The sequence below is a fragment of the Asterias amurensis genome, chromosome 1 (assembly GCF_032118995.1).
Source record: "Asterias amurensis chromosome 1, ASM3211899v1".
Classification (NCBI taxonomy): domain Eukaryota; kingdom Metazoa; phylum Echinodermata; class Asteroidea; order Forcipulatida; family Asteriidae; genus Asterias; species Asterias amurensis.
Genome location: NC_092648.1, coordinates 5,124,248 through 5,141,117, shown reverse-complemented (window position 1 = coordinate 5,141,117; position 16,870 = coordinate 5,124,248). Strand labels below are relative to the sequence as shown.

The window sequence follows — 16,870 nt, the reverse complement described above, 5'->3', positions numbered from 1 at the left end:
AAGTACAAACATTTGTTTAATATCCATGATTACAAACTGCATTAAATGAATCAATATTGCTTGAGTAACCAGATAATATACTCTGATTCACTGTAAAAGGCTTTCCTCTGGAAATTCAAACCCGTGTGTGATAGGCGAGCCCGTACTTTTTTAAATGTCCACATATTTACATAAAACTTACAGGGTTTGAAGATAATGATAGTGGAAAGCTTCCCTTCAAATATTACTAACTGAGGTGCTGTAGTTTTTGAGAAATGAGTAAAACAGTGTCATGAAAATACGTTTTTACATGCTCATAATTTTCGTCTCATGAGACGAAAATTATTTTCATGGCATTATTTACTCATTTCCCCAAAACTACAGCACCTCAGCACGTAATATTTTCAGGGGAGCTTTCGACTATCATTATCTTCAAACTGTGTGTAATTTTGGTATAAGTCTGTGGACATTGTGTTTTTTGTCCTACAAAAAGTACATAGACCCTTTAACTGCAGTGTTATTTGAAGATTTGTATGACAATATTGAGTTCTAAGAACACATTTTCGTTATAATCACAGCTCAACATAATCAAAAATAAAATATGTTGAGCTGTGAATATTTAACAAAGAATTGATCAAATAATTTGCAGATTACAACAATACAAACATACCCAGGATTTTGTTTGTTATACAGAACCTGTTGCTTTAATATTGAGTTTTTATTTAACAATTAAGTCTTTGTTTCAACAGTTTTGCATGTGCAGTCCAAATACCTTCATTTTCATAATTCATGCAACTTATAATCAATTGAACATGATTCGTTTGTTTGTGGGAATGCTATTATCAAAATCAGGAAAGCCCCATTAATAAGGAGTGTAGGTTAGATTAAATAATTATCTGAAATGTTTGTACCATTATCTGGTAGGTTTAGGAATTAATAGCGCTTCTGAAATAAAACTTGTAAATGTTATAGCCTTACAAAACATTAAGCAAATTATGCTAATTGACTTTTAAGTCAATTGGCTCGTTTTTATATCAAATACACATTTGACCAAACTTTGTATGTGTAAAGATTAGCATTAGTACATATTAACTCAACAGACCGTGCAAGTCTCGCATGTTTTTGACCATTGGGACCCATTAAAGTGATTGAAAGGAATAGTTTGTTTTCTTCACGCGATAAAGCAACGTATGTGGGATCCAAAGCGTTGGAATACTCATGAGACTTGCACTGTCTAAGGCTCACCATTACATGATCATTATCAATACAAAAAAATAATCTTGTGAATAATTCCAATATTAAACTCTGTAATATATTATATTTTGTTGCTGTATCGTCACGATTCACCACACAATTTTGGTCATTAAACTGAGGCTCTCCTTGACCCACATGTGTCTCAAGTTTCACAGAAAAGATGTTTATGATATAGGTTCACTTACGCTTCTCGAATGGACATACGATTATTCCAGAACCTAATTATAAGCAAAGGCTACCTAAAGTCAAAGGTTAAAGGCAGTGGACACTATTGGTAATTACTCAAAATAACTATTGGCATAAAACCTTACTTGGTGACGAGTAATTGGGAGAGGTTGATGGTATAAAACATTGTGATAAACGGCTCCCTCTGAAGTGCCATAGTTTTAGAGAAAGACGTCATTTTCCACGAATTTGATTTTGAGACCTCAGATTTAGAACTTGAGCTCTCGAAATCAACCATCTAAACGCACACAACTTTGTGTGACAAGAGTGTTATTTTCTTTCATTATTATCTCGCAAGTTCGGTGACCGATTGAGCTCAAATTTTCACAGGTTTGTTATTTTATGCATATGTTCAAATACACAAACTGTGGAGGCTAGTCTTTGCGGTTACCAATAGTGTCCACTGCCTTTAAGATTCCATTCGCTGTATATCAAAATTGTGACCTTTTAAATATTCATATACAAAATATTGTAACATCTATAAGGACTTTAAGGCTGATTTTAAACCAATGTCCACATACAAAAGTACATACAAAATTGTTTGTGACGATATATAAGATCTTGAAAATCATAGATCAAGTAGAAAATTATACATACATGGTTTTTCATAAACAGTACAAGTGTTGGAAAAAAATGATTTCCAGTCCAAAGAAGTAACAAAAGCAAAAATTGAGAATCTGACTTCTTAAAAAAATTGCACATTAATGTCGAAAATTTTGATATGAAAGAACAAAAACGGCAACATTATAATATGTTGATTGTGAAACCTTAAATATAATTGTGACCCATTTGTAAATTCATAAGGATTGAGTAAATAAGAACAATTTCAGGAATTAATACTGTACTGTTGATAGCAAGCAATAAACAAATCAGTTTTCAAAAATTAATTGCAATTCCTGACAATTAAAAGCACCCATAAGAATCAGGAAAAGCTTTACCTCATTTAAATTTGTCAACTTTGTTATGTTTATGAAGCCTTTCTCAGTCATCTGGCACACAATTATCTGCAACCAGTGTGTTTTTTTCATTCATCATAATTTTCTTGCAACTTCAATGATCAATCGAGCCCATTTTTTTCACAGGTTAGTTATTTAATGCTTATGTTTGGGCACACCAAGTGAGAATATTGATCTTTGACAATTTAACAATAATGATATCATAATATAAAAGTCTTATAATAGCGCACGTATCTACCAAACAAGGAACTCAAGGCGCTTAGAATATAGAAACTTTCAGAAAGATAGGTTATTGTAGGTTAATAACCAAGCAAGTCAATTGTCTTTAAGGAGCCAGGAACTTGAATTAAAAGTAAACTGACCCATTTGTATCTAATTTTGTGAGTTTTACATTTCGCATTTTACAAAAATTATATAAATGGAAGTACCTAAAAAAAAAAAACCTGATTAGATCTTCTTAATGGATGCTTAATGAAGATGGACAGCGATGGTAGAGGATTTCTCGTGTACATAGGTCTTGATCCTAAAAACCCTATGAGTTGAGTTGCTGCGCTTGGATTGGTGGTGTAGTTACAGCTTAGCTGTTGGCCCACCCACTTTGCTCTTTGTGCTTGGCTTATTGACCAGGCTATCCGGGAGGTCAATGTACTCACCTATAGAGGGAGTAAAAGAAGCAGATTGGTTAAAAGGTTTGGTAATTTTTGTGTGATCCAAAAGAAAAAGATCCACAGATTAACATTAAACTTACACGGTTTGAAGATAATGATGACAGACAGCTTCCCTTTAAATATAACTTGCTGAGGTGCTGTGGTTTATGAGAAATTAGTCAAACACTTCAACAAAAAATTATCTCAGCATGTGCACGAATTTTTGCAACTCTCCTGAAACTTGATATGTGATTTCCACTTCTTTTCTCAAAATTGTGACGACTTATGAAGCTGAAACTTCTACAGGTAAAGGGTATTACATACGTACGTCTTCATGCACAGTGAGTAGGGATTCATGTCTTGGCCAAAAACTTGATCTACAAAAGGTACGTAAGACATTTAAAGGCACCGGATACCTTCAGTTAACACTCAAAGTATATTTTAGTATAAAAACTTAGTTGGTACGGGCTTCGAAGAGTTGTTGATAGTATAAAACATTGTAAGAAACGATCTGAGAAAGACTTCAGGCCTTAAGCCTTTCTCAGGCATCTGAAAGCGCATTGTTCACAAGGGAGTTTTTTCTATCATTAGTTTCTTTCAACTTCGATGACCAATTGAACCCAAATTTTCACAGGTTTGTTATTTTATGCATATGATGGGATACACCAAGTGAGAAGACTGGTCTTTGACAATTACAAAATGTGTCCAGTTCCTTTAAGGAAAATGTCGACTTCACATAAACGGTTATCAAAGTCAAGAAAGGTTCATCTGTACTTTGCAGTCCGGGGGGACGCAAATTTGTCAGTCTGATCACACCTCCGCTAACCACGCCGCTGACATGGAGCGTCAAGTTCTGCAGGCATTGATAGCATTGTATGGGGCATAATGAACGGACAAGTTAATGGTGTGTGAGCCCCTGATCAGCTCAGAAAATGTAGTGTGAATGTTTAATTCATGAGCTGGTCACACTTTTAATACACAGGAAATGCGATAACGATAACATCCAGAGATACATGACTTTACAGAAGGACTTTCTATGTTTGCTATTTCTTTGGAGAGACAAAAAAAGGGTAACAATAATTTAAAAATACATGTCCAAAAAAATAGCCAGTAGCCTGAGGCTTCAACCTCAGCAAATGAGCAATACGGTATGACCAAAAGTAGCGTTATTCCAAATATTTTTCTTCTGAAACAATGTAATGGTATTAAATGAACATAAATAATGCACATAACTTTGTGTAAAATTTCCCAAATGGCATAGTTACTTCCTGATTTCAAAATTACTTACTTATTTTGTCAGCTGTTTTTGAAATCTCAGCTGCAATCAGTGTCAGCCCGCTGTAAACGAAAAAAAAAAATTGAAATTAATAAAAAAAAATAAACCAAGGGATGATAATATCATTGGGTAAATAATACACAATACACTTTAGAAGCTGTCGATTGGAGCATTTGGAACACAAGGTGGCAGCAGACATCCCACATAAGGGTGCACCCAACTGAATATAGACCTTTTCGCAAATACCATTGCGCAAGCGCAAACTGTTGAATGAGGTGCATTGTGGGATAGATATAGATCAAATTGGATACCAGCTAGACCACAATGCACCAAATTCCAAGCTTTACGCGCGCGCCCCGGTATTTGCGAAAAGGTCTATGGGGAAACAGTGCGTATGTCTCCAAATATTCTATTGTAAACAGATTTGAGAGCCCCAAAAAGGGATACAGTGTACAAATTTTGCCAAGTTGTGACCTGGGGGTTCTTATTTTTCTTCTTCAGGTTTTTGGAATGACAAATGGTCCTATTTGCAGAGAGGGGTGTATAAGAACATTTTTCAAGATTGAGTAGCAATTATAGTAAAGAAACTTGCTAAAAGGACACAAGTGTCATGACCAGGATTCAAAACCACACTCCATTTTCTAAACCACCAGAACATGAATTAAATGTTTTCAGCCACCCGGCCATGACACCCTACAACTAACAGGGTTGTGCCTCGGCTAGCTTGCTCACCTTTTGGATTTCCTGATCCCTCCGAGTTGGACCAATGATGAGATGGCATTACCAAGCAGATTGAGAGACAGTATGTCGTAGCAGGCTGTATCACCGGCCGCTATGGAGGTTGCGACTTCACTCTGTATCACCTTAGCGAGGGACCGCGGAGTGACTGACTCCAGGAGAGGTGGGCAACTCAGTAAGTAGTGGCAAACAAACTACAGAGGAAAAACATGGGTTTTACCGTAAGCTATTTGATAGAATCTGGATCTGAATAAATATTCTCAACGCTCTAATTAAAGCCAAGCAAGATGATGAAGAAATTTCAGTTTTAGATGTGGGAGGAAAACTCCAGAGAATTATTCCAGGGAAAACCCACACAGTCAAGTAGGGACTGAAAACCAATCCACATAGTGCCCTGTTGGGATTCGAACCAGGGTCCTAGAGGTACATAAGTGCCCAGCCGTTGATTTCCCAAAACTCTTCCAAACTTAGGACTTAGGACAAGTTCAGTTCCATATCCGAAGACGTAGGACGCATTAAACCCATCCCAAGTTAGGACGGGTTACTCGTCCTAACTTGACATAGGATTAATCATAGCGTTTTGTGAAATCGGCAGTAGGTTATTTGACCACTACTATCCTTGTTATCTTTCTCAGCTTCCTGGGGCTGCCGTGGCACTCCAGTGACTTTTCATACTGCATATCAACTTCTACCCTCACAGGTACCCATTTATACCCCTGGGTGGAGAGAAGCAATTTTAGTAAAGCATAAGTGTCATGACCGGGATTCAAACCAACACTCCGATGACTTAACCACCAGAACTTGAATTTGATGCTCTAAACCACTTGGCCATGACACCCTTTGTACCCGATGCCTACTGATAAACTTACCCAGTAACCCAGGAGGAATGGCTGTAACAGACTGCATAGGAATGTCATGAGTTTCTCTCCAGATGGTGTGATAGTGTACTGGCAGGTCATCTCAGAGAGGGTGCTGGAATTCTGCAGTTTCCGTAGAGCATACTGGAAATCCTGCCAAGAAAACAACAAGAAACCATTACATCAAACTGAAAGCTTTTGATGTTTTTTCTAGTTATGAAACAGCGTCATCTTTCTGGAGTTAGGCCCGGAGGAGGCCCCACAGGGTTCTGTTACATGTTACAAGAAGCCCTGGGGTTTTACCAGTTACCCCTACTCAAGAGCAGGGGTGGCTATTCCCCAGGTATGCCCGGGGTAGATCAGGAGTAAAGCAATCCAAGTGTGAAAGGGCCGGCCATTATAACCCTGGTTAATGGGTTTTTATTACAAGCTAAAACAATTTTCGTCTAACCGAGACGAAAATTATTCGGTGATTGTTTTACTCATTTCTCAAAAACTACAGCACCTCAGTAAGTATTATTTGAAGGGAAGCTTGCTTCTATCATTATCTTCAAACTGTGCAAGTTTAATGTAAATCAGTGGACATTTTGAAGATACTCAAATCCTTTAAGTGTGTATATGCCTGCAACCATGAAACTCCTATTGTCCCTCTTTTGTTTATACTCCAACTTCTAGGCAACAGCTCCCCTTGGTTTTGTACACGTTTTCCAACTGTGGACCTTTCACGAACCGTGGACTCTACTGTCCTCTTTTGTTATAGGTCACCGGTTTGAATATGTATACCTACTCACATCAACAGTTGTCTTGGGGTGGAATGTCAATTCTCCATTGAAGAGAGACACTAGAAACTGGTACTGACTGAACAACTCATCTGTTAGAAACGGAAAGAATATTAATCAATCCAGATATTGTCACATTACAGTTTTAAATACTTAGACGAAGATCATCAGAGCTTACTGATCGAAACGTTGAGTTGTTACAGCACTGGTTAAAGGCAGTGGACACTATTGGTAATTGCTCAAAATAATTATAAGCATAAAACCTCACTTGGTAACGAGTAATGGGGAGAGGTTGATAGTATAAAATATTGTGCACATTGGGCACATTGCAAGAAGAGAAGGGGATAACCTGGAGAAGCAATGTATGGACGGACGTGTTGCTGGTCGCGCCAGCAGAGGAAGGCCAAAGGCGCGGTGGACAGATAACATTCGTGCATTTAATGGGGGGAGTCTGTATGGCCTGAGGAAGACCGCACTGCCAAAGGTGCCCCTTGCATTCATGCGGCTCGAACACGTTGTAGCCACATCCTTCGCAACTCAGCTTTTCAGCTGCGATTAAGGATGATTAGTCTCCCAAATTATTATTATGGTTTGGTATAATTATGGGAATCAATGTGTGGTAAAGATGTTTTCAACTAGTGGTAAAATCCCAACGAGGCCTGGTTCTTGATAATTTTACCGAGACGAAGTCTAGGTAAATTATTAAAAAATTAAACCACTAGTTGAAAACCGATTCAAAACACTTTGATTCCCATTCATAAATACCGTTTCGGTCAAAAAACATCATCACTTATGGTCAAAAAGTAAAATAAATGCAAAAATTCTATTTTTTCAATGATTTCTTTCAACACAACACCCCTCCAGCTATGAAATGGTAAGGCCCAGTCAAGGCCCTCGGGTAAACAACTCCTTATAAGGGAATGCTGTGCGCGTCGCGCGTATCGCTTGATGTGGCACACTGTCTCAGCCGTTGCTCTCGACCAATAGGAATGAAGAAACTGTCTTATAAGCACAGGTGCAAACTCGCGTGTCACGCCCATGTTTCAACACTTTTTACTGGTCATAAACAAAGGTTTATACACACCCACGTGACGCGCTCTCCACCAATAGGAATAGCGAAACTGTCTGAGGTATTTATGAATTGATAATTTAAGACATTTTGTATGCTTTAATTGTACACTATTATTACTATTATGTTAAAATGATGCCATACCTTTAGTTGCAACTTTCATACCACAGAAGGACAAAGCTACCAGGGCTGGTTGAGCCAATGATGGCATGAGTTGGTTCCGATAAGCACCTAGCATGATACACACAGCGGCAGCCTACGTTTCAAAGATCAATTGAGTCTCTGTGTTAAAAGGTTAGGGTACTTCTTGTACAGCACAAAAAACTAACATCCACAGATTCACATTAAACTTAAACAGTTTAAAGATAATTTTGGGTGTTTTTTTCTCTCAGTATTTTCTTGCAACTCCATTGACCAATTGCGCCAAAATTGTCACTGGTTTTATCCATAACAGGCCTGTGACAATTACCAAAGTGTATGCCCTGCCTCTAACAGTAAGAAATCCATGGTCCCCAGTAAACGTTATATGGAAGTACCACCAAGTCAAACCAAATAGAGTGGGGGTAAAAACAGGGTATTCAGGCGAACATACTTATGATACAACACATGGCTTACCTCCATGACTTCTTCTTTTGTTTTGACATTTTGTGGGACGTTGAGACTCAAGCTTCTTCCGTTAACCACCACCATATCACGATGGACCGCTAGCAGGTCATCAAGCACAGCGTTGACTGTCCTCCCAGCTATAAAACAGAACAAAGAATAGAAAATTTAATAATGATATTAATTGGTTTTTATTCAGTGCTTTACACACCCAAAGGGTGTCATAAAGGGCTTTCAACATTATTACCGCTGGTCACTGAGCCATTAAATTTGTCCTTAAAACCATCTCAGCTCCCTGGGGAGTATACAGTCTGTGCAACAAATATGCGCTACTCGGCTAAATCAATCACAAGAACTATCTCTGCCCTTGCAGGTTTCCATTTACCCCATGGTGGAGAGAAGCAATTATAGTTAAGTGTCTTGATCTCGGACACAATTGTGTCATGACTGGAACTGGAACCCACACTCTAGAAACAGAAAACACCAGAGCTTAAGTTCAGGGCCCAAATTCATAGAGCTGCTAAGTACAAAAAATTTGCTAAGCATGAAATTTCTTCCTCGATAAAAACAGGATTACCAGCCAAATTTCCATTTGTTGCATAGTGCTTGTTACTGGTATTCAGCTTTTGTTTGCTTATCCTGAAAATCACATGGAAATTTGGTTGGTGCACCTGTTTTTATCAAGGAAGAAATTTCATGCTAAGCACATTTTTTGTGCTTAGCAGCTCTATGAAATTGGGCCCAGTGCTCTTATTCAATCGGCCACGAGTAATAATATACTGACTCGGTAGGTTTTATAAATAGTTTTGGGTATTGAAGAAAGAAAAATTGACAGGAGCCTCCGATTAACGTACAGGCACTCTACTAACTGAGCTGTCTAACCATATGTTGGCGGTCTTCCCATCAGTCAATATCTTTGTTTGTGAAGCCATAAAACCATAAGCTGTCATGTAGCCAAGGATGATACAAACTGGGAAGATCATCCAGGGATCACCTTACATGCAAATTAATAAACTACATATCAAAATTTATGTAATATTTTAAAATTAAAATAGAAATGGGAAAAAAAATGGGAAAAAAAATCCCAAAACAATGATGTGCATTTTTCAGGATTATCAATTCTGAGTTATCCCTTATCCTCTAAACACATACCTGGCCAGTGAACATTGGTTCCCAGACCCACAGCCACCCCCTTCAGCCATTCCAACTCACTGCACAATGTTGGAATGTTAGTCTGGTACCCTGGACGCTGGATTAGGATAGCTGCACACAGTACCCACGGTGAGACCACCATATGGCGTTGCTGCATCAGCTGGATGCTCAGGCAAAGCTCCTGGACAAACTGCTGCTCCTGTGCGTTCATGGAGAAGATGAACCTGCAGAAAGGAAGGGAAACTTCTGCAAATAGATTGTCTCTGGTCTATTTTGAACATTAAAGAGAACCTATGGTTCTGACAAACATTGCTTTAAAGGCACTGGACACTGTTGGTAATTACTCAAAATCCTTTTTAGCATAAAAACTTACTTGGTAACAAGCAAAGGAGAGCTGTTGATGGTATAAAACATTGTGAGAAATTGCTCCCTCTGAAGTAACATAGTTTTTGAGAAAGAAGTAATTTCTCACTCAAATTTTAAAAGACTTCTGGCCTGAAGCTTCTTGTTTGGCATATGAAAGAATACAAATTTGTGCAAAAAGGGTGTTTTTTCATTCACTACTCTCTCGCAACTTCGATGACCAACTGAGTCCAAATTTTCACAGATTTGCTATATGCATAGTTGGGAGACACGATTCACTCCATTTTCTATCCTATATTATCTGTGAAGTGATTCTTACCTTGGTGCTAAACTGTGCACACTTCGATCCACTCCGCTGACGATTGACATCTGCTTGAGCGATACAGGGTCTCCAATGTGCACTGTGATGTTACCATAATTCTCTCCAAAGATTGAGCTTGCTTTAAACAGACCCTAGAGAACAAAGATGAGCAAAGAACAAATATTTTACAGGCCTGGAATTTCACGGTCAGGGCCTCCGTTGCCCTGATCTTGGCCAAGCTGCCCCTTCAAAATTTTCCCATTGACTTTAAGACTTTCCAATGAAAATGCCCTTTTCAAAATGAAATTTACCTTGAAAATGGAAATTACCTTGCCCTCTCAATAATGAAAGTCCAGGCCTGACTTTAAAAAACAGAATATTCGAAGGACTGACAAAATGTTATTTTGCGATGTCTAACAGATTTACTGCTTCATAGGAAATTCTTTAGGATACTTTATAGTCACACTTCCAGGGGTTATGATCGAGCAAGGCATTCTGCAGCGAGATCATACACCATTGGTTGTCTAAAGAGGGATTCAAACCCTTTACGCTTGACGACAGAGCCCAAGTCTGAGTCAGAGCCCAATCCTGGATTCCAAAAGTATAACTAAAAAGCAATCTTACCGATGTAGATTCCTTTGGCTTCGGAATGCCCAACATCTCCCTGCTATGTAATGTCTCCTCCAGTATTCTGTCGTAGCTGATACTGATGGGAACCAGACTAATGTCTGGTACACGACCCTTCATGAATGGCTCCACGACCACTTGTAACAAACCTGACAAAATAAGAGGGTTGAATCTGTAAATCTACAAGGGTTTCAAAGAAAAGCACTGCCAGCTATTGACCCCTTGCATGCGCGTCACACGCGGCGACTGATGCCACGCTCACCATGTTGGTGGGCAGTTAGGTTTACGTGTATTAACCCAGCGTCGCCTAAAATGCACACTTCACTGCATAACGCACAGCATAGAGTTATATATATAAACGCACAGTGAAATTGCCCACCAGTATGGCGCATTCAAGATTTTTCTGATGATGACGTCAGGTGAAATGGGTCAATAAGAGGGATGGAACTTCCAATCTCTCTCAGGACAAACTGACAATACCACATCTTATAAGAACAATATTAACAGCATAATCACAGAGCACAAATGGATTTTGCAACCCACCCTCTCCAGGACATCAGCAATGCTTTTAGGAGTGTACAACAATTCAAGATTCCAGAATCCGTAAGAAAACTTGATGGTTGAACAAGTCAATGGTTCAAACAACTCAAAGTGTAGGTAAGAACCTTTATACACATTTCCTCATAACTCCTTGGTAAGAATTAATAAAACTCCAATTTTGTAAAGAACTTCTGAACTGTGGTCTAGGCGCCATTTAAAAGCACGCGAGAGAAGACAGGATACTTGACTTACCTCGCTTCGGTGGCAGGAATTTGCCCGTTCGACTTCTCGTTCCCTCAGGATAGAATTCTAACGGTGCCTCTCCATTAATGACCAATATCTGGACGTACTCGGTGAATATCGCCCAGTAGAGTCTGTCTGACCCAAAGGATCGTCGAATATAGAAGGCTCCTGCTTTCCTTAGAATAGTGTTCACAAATTTCATGGCGTTGAAATCTGCAGCAAAACAAAAAATACTTTTGTTAAGTATTAAAGTATACTTTCAAGCGTAAGTAAGGGTAATAAGAATTGTAACTAACTAGATTACCCTGGCGCACTTTCACACTGTCCCAGCCTAGGTTCCTGATCCACAGGATTCCGGCTGCACGTTTCAAGAATACCCCCGGTTTTTACCCCTTACCCCTTCTCCAGAGCAGGGGTGGCAATTCCCGGGGTATGCCCGTTATACTAGGGGTACAATGATCACAGTGTGAAAAGGCCAGCAGTTATTCCCAGGGACAACCCCGAGAATAGAGTAGTGTGAAAGGGGCTTTTGAAGCAAGTCTTTTATCAAGACCTCCCTATTCAAGTCTAACTGGTGATTCAAAATTCTACTTGTTACATTTAAATCTCAGATCGGCTTAACTCCGTATTATATTGCAAGTCTCCTTGTACCTTACGCCCCCTCTCGCACTCTTCGTTCTTCTGCTAAGTCCCTTTTAACTATTCCTAGAACTTCCTCATCGTATGGCGATTGTGCCTTTTCCGCTTGTGCTCCTAAACTTTGGAACGCTCTACCTAATAACATCAGGTGCTGTAATTCTGTTCCATTGTTTAAAAACTTGCTGAAAACTCATTTATTTAAATCCTCATACACTTAGCTCGTGACATGACATGTCTTGACAGTAGATTATTCATTGTATAATTTGTTATTATGTTCTACATTTCTTTTTGTTGTATGTATTGTTTTTTTGTTCTGCGCCTCGGAATAGGGTCTTGTACACTAGATAGATGGCGCATTATAAATGCATTATTATTATTATTATTATTAGCTTATTGTAACGAGGTCAACATACCAGCTCCAGCTGCTATGTAAGGTAATGGTAGGTTGTACTCGAACATCATGTAAGACATCAGCAAGAAGTCAATGTAACTACGATGAGTGGGTAACAGCACAACCGGAGTATCCCGGTAGCAATTACGAAGCTGAAAAAGAAACCACATTTAGAGGAAGATAAATTATCAGGGGCTGCTAAATTGTGTATTACTGTTCACTGAATAAATGATGCAAACAAACATCCCTTGGTATTCTGACACAAAATACAACATTGCAATAGATCAAGAAAAACCTAATATGGATACCATGCTTTGCCTCCCACCTCTGCGACCCTGGTACAAATCCCACCGGGGGGCACTATGTGGATTGGGTTTCCACAACAGTTCCTATCCGACTGAGCGGGTTTTCTCTAAAAATAATTCTCTAGGGTTTTCCTCCCACATCTCAAGCTGAAATTTACTCCCTTGTTTTCTCTCCATTGGGTTCTTGGCTAGTACAATGATTAAGTTTGCTCCACAACCAGAACTAATAAATGAAATGAAATGACAAAGCAGGCCTGATACTTCACGGAGGCAGCAAAGGCGATTGCCTTCATGCCCCCTCGTCAATGCCTTTGTGCCCTTGAAATGCTCCAGTAGAAATGTACAATTTCCTCATAGGGTGCCCTGTACCAAGGAGAAAATGCCTTGGTGCCCTTGCCCTTTGAAAAACGAAGCATACAGGCCTGCAAGAGTGTTTGTTCTTTCATTAGTCTTTTGCAACTTTGAGGACCAAATGAGTCCAAATTTTCACAGGTTTGTTATTTTATTCATATGTTGGGATACACCAAGTGAGAATACTGGTATCTGACAATTACCAAAGGTGTCCAGTGCCCTTAAATAGGGGATAGGGTCAACACTGAACTTGCCGGCCAAACCACATGGAGTAAATTTTGACTGGTTCTCAGGTGTGGGCCAGCGAACCACTGTTAAATGAGAACGCTGATAAGGATGTACGTACCTTTTCTAGGCCTGCCTTGTTGACGTAGATGTGACCATAAAGTTTCTTAAATATTTTGGCGAAAAAGTAAGACAAAAAGCGGATATTGTTTTCAGAATAACTGTGGGCCATTTCCTCCAAGATGTCCTTGGCTTCTTTGAAGACGTCATTCTCTGTTCGATCCTCACAAGCAACAATCTATAACAAAAACAGACTGTAAAATTAACCATTTATTTTTCACTATTTTTAGGCTATTTACGAATAAACGGATCAGTTATTATACGAAACCTTGTATTTTGTATTATCTTTATAGCACTTACAATTTGAGTGCACTCGGTGATGTTAGGTCCAAAAAGAGTGTCATGGCCGAGTTAGACTGGGCCCCTGTCTTTATCCACAAGGATAAAGACAGGTCCCTGCCGCTAGATCCAGTGATTCCATTGGATACAATGATATCGTTGATAAACATGCAGTGACATAGATGCCCAAACAGTCACTGCTGTCACGCCCGCAATAGAATTTGACTGGGTATCTCTATGTGAAACGAGGGTAGGTCAAAGGTATATATACACGCCGGTCTCAAGGCAGGTCTCTGGCGTTATTCACGAGCTTCGAAGTGTGGCGTCAGATGTTCAGGCTATGGCCAAGTGCGATAAGTGTATGGCGTGTAGTTGTCACTAGAGGGCGGTATGTAAGATGAGTGGTATACTCCCAAACAGCAAGCACTCTTGTTTACAGTGATTGTGTAAACTTATGAGGCATTCTTGTTTCATTACCAGAAAAAAACCCATTTATGATTTGGCGTAAAAAATTTACAGGAGTGGGATGACTTGAATCAACAACCTCTAGATAAACCTGCCTGCGCTCTACCAACTGAGCTACCTAGCCCTGTGTTGTCGGGCTCCCTGTTTTGTCAATATCTTTGTTCGGGTGCAAGTCAAAATCCGTACAACCATGTAGCTAGGGATCACACCCAAATTACGATACATCCTGGGAAGCGGCAGCCAGGAGATCGACTTTTTAAACCACATGGGAAACTGACATGGGTTCCCTATTCTGTCAAAATCTTTGTTCAAAGTGGTATTTTTATTAAACACTTAATTGTAACCATACCTCTTCTATGGTATGCTTCAATCGTCGTGACTTCAACACCATATTCTTAATGTCTGCATTGGACATATGAGTGACATACTGGTACTCTGGCAGCAGTGAAGCTCTGTGCTTGAATGCGAAGTTTATGTCAAACTGTTTCCGTCTGGGATCCAGAAGATCTTGATATTCATCCGTGGGTCCAGTCATTTTGGTGAAACTTCTCTCTGAAAATATAATAATTTTTTTTTTATTGGTGATCATTATTTTTTTAGGATAACTTTCCGTATGGCGCCACCACTTTTTTACTAATTTCTACAAAAAGGGATATCTCATTGAGGTAAATTAGATACTAGGGGGCCTATATTATTTCATATCGAATGAAAAAGTTGTGGCGCCATACGGAAACTTTTCCCTCTTTTTATTGAACCAAGACAGAAAAGCAGTTGTCGCTGTAACCTTAACAAAGATTTGACATCTGCGGTCGTAGTATGACCATATTAAGTAGTTGTGATAATCGTAACCCTGCATCTCTGCGACTGTCGGGAGGATGGAGGGTAATATAATTATTGCATAACCAAATATTTCCAAATTTGGAGTACAGCGCCCCAGTTACTATAATAGACTATAGGTTTACAAAACATACAAAGTTGGTACTACTTCTATTTCCTCTACTTCTCTACTCTAGATTATTTTACTAAAAATATACCAAAAAAAACTTATTATAAGTAACCATGGTGACTAAGTAAAATAAAAAAGCAAAATATTTATAATATTTATAAATAAAAAACTTGTTAAAAATTAATTACATTTATTTATTATACTTATACACTTAGTATGGTGCTTAGTTAGTTAGGTTTTTAATTCAGTTTCCATGAAACTATTTTTTAGTCAGTATTTTTCACGATATGTGCATAATTATATTTGTGTGTAGTGTTTTGTAGGCAAGGTTTTTGTTCATTATGCACCCCATACATCACCCCACACACATCGCGCGATCGGTTGAAAACAATAATATACGGCGCATAAAACAGTGAAAATAAATAAAAGGTGACTTCTACTTTACCGACAGTCCATAAAAGAGCTCACTAAAATGATGCAATGCTTGGCAAGCTTACATAAAATGGGTGTGCTGTAATTTGGCTGCCTTTAGCTCTCAGCAGTTGCCGCATACAGCGATCATCCGATTCTTATCGTACACATGTCACATTTATTGACCAAGTAGCTCATCTTTCCACACACAAGACTATCCCACACGTGTAACTCAATGGTTGAGAAAGAAGACAGGGGACCAGACGTTCGAAACTATTTTCGTATCATCGAGTTTGTAAATAGTGATAATTGATAATCAATCAATAACGTAACGCTCGGATCGTTACGCATTGTTTATGCACGGTTTTATGTATAGAGAGGAAGGGTTTTATGCAGTGTAGACAATGTGTGTGCAAAAAAATAGGTAATTTCGCCCCCTCATCCAGCTTTCAGAACTTTGTGATGACCACGCCCAAAATGTGTTCAAGGTGTGTGTGTCAAGAGCTGGAACTTTTGTCCAATCGTGACGCTCGTGCAAGTAGAAATTAACCTATCGACATTCAGGCCAATTCAAATCGTTGAATGAATAAAGTTTCATCCATTTCAGATTATATATCTTGTCTATTTTTTCCGGAGTAGCTTGGTATGGGGCTTGGGTGGCTTTTTAAATTGTGGGTGGGAGATTTTTTTAAGGATATATACTTTTCCTTTCTTATTTTAAAATAATATATAAACTACAATAATAATGACGATTGTAAAGCGCCTTATATATGCAAAAGCCTCTAAGCACTAAAGACAATAACATCAATATAGTCAAATAGATAAATCGAACAAATTTTTATACAATAACAATGAAAGTAGGAAGAAAACAAAGAGAACAAAAACTGCGATTGAAAACAATTAATTTAAATTTGTCGCATTGGTAGGTGAAGGATAAGCTGTGTATTGACTATTGTAGGCCTACCCCAAAATGGCTAAGTAAATTTCACGGAATGAAATTAAGCCCGCTACGAGTGACTGGACCCTGGTTAAAAACATTTCTGGCCAGGCGGGAAGGCCTTGCCATTCCCCTCTTTTCATTTTGAAATTTCCTCCGATTATAATTTTGTCAAGGGTTTTGATAAAGAGG

General features: G+C 38.8%; 1 protein-coding gene across 4 annotated transcripts; it reads right to left on the bottom strand.

The window, feature by feature from the left end:
* On the bottom strand, positions 1–15,964 carry LOC139943587 (dihydroxyacetone phosphate acyltransferase-like). 4 transcript variants are annotated; one of them, XM_071940343.1, is made up of 15 exons: positions 15,828–15,964; positions 14,734–14,936; positions 13,642–13,818; positions 12,662–12,791; positions 11,619–11,822; positions 10,824–10,975; positions 10,218–10,351; positions 9,532–9,759; positions 8,396–8,516; positions 7,925–8,036; positions 6,724–6,803; positions 5,945–6,085; positions 5,070–5,269; positions 4,350–4,399; positions 1–3,067 (listed from the first exon to the last, which is right to left on the bottom strand). In XM_071940343.1, exons 2-15 carry the CDS (start codon positions 14,917–14,919, stop codon positions 2,985–2,987), a joined length of 1,998 nt encoding a protein of 665 aa, XP_071796444.1. In that variant the 5' UTR covers positions 14,920–14,936; positions 15,828–15,964; the 3' UTR covers positions 1–2,984. The 4 variants fall into 4 exon arrangements, with proteins under 4 accessions (XP_071796444.1, XP_071796441.1, XP_071796442.1 ...); XM_071940340.1 differs by having other exon boundaries at positions 8,396–8,523; positions 9,536–9,759; XM_071940341.1 differs by having other exon boundaries at positions 8,396–8,523; positions 9,536–9,759; positions 15,776–15,926.
* Positions 15,965–16,870: the final 906 nt, after the last annotated feature.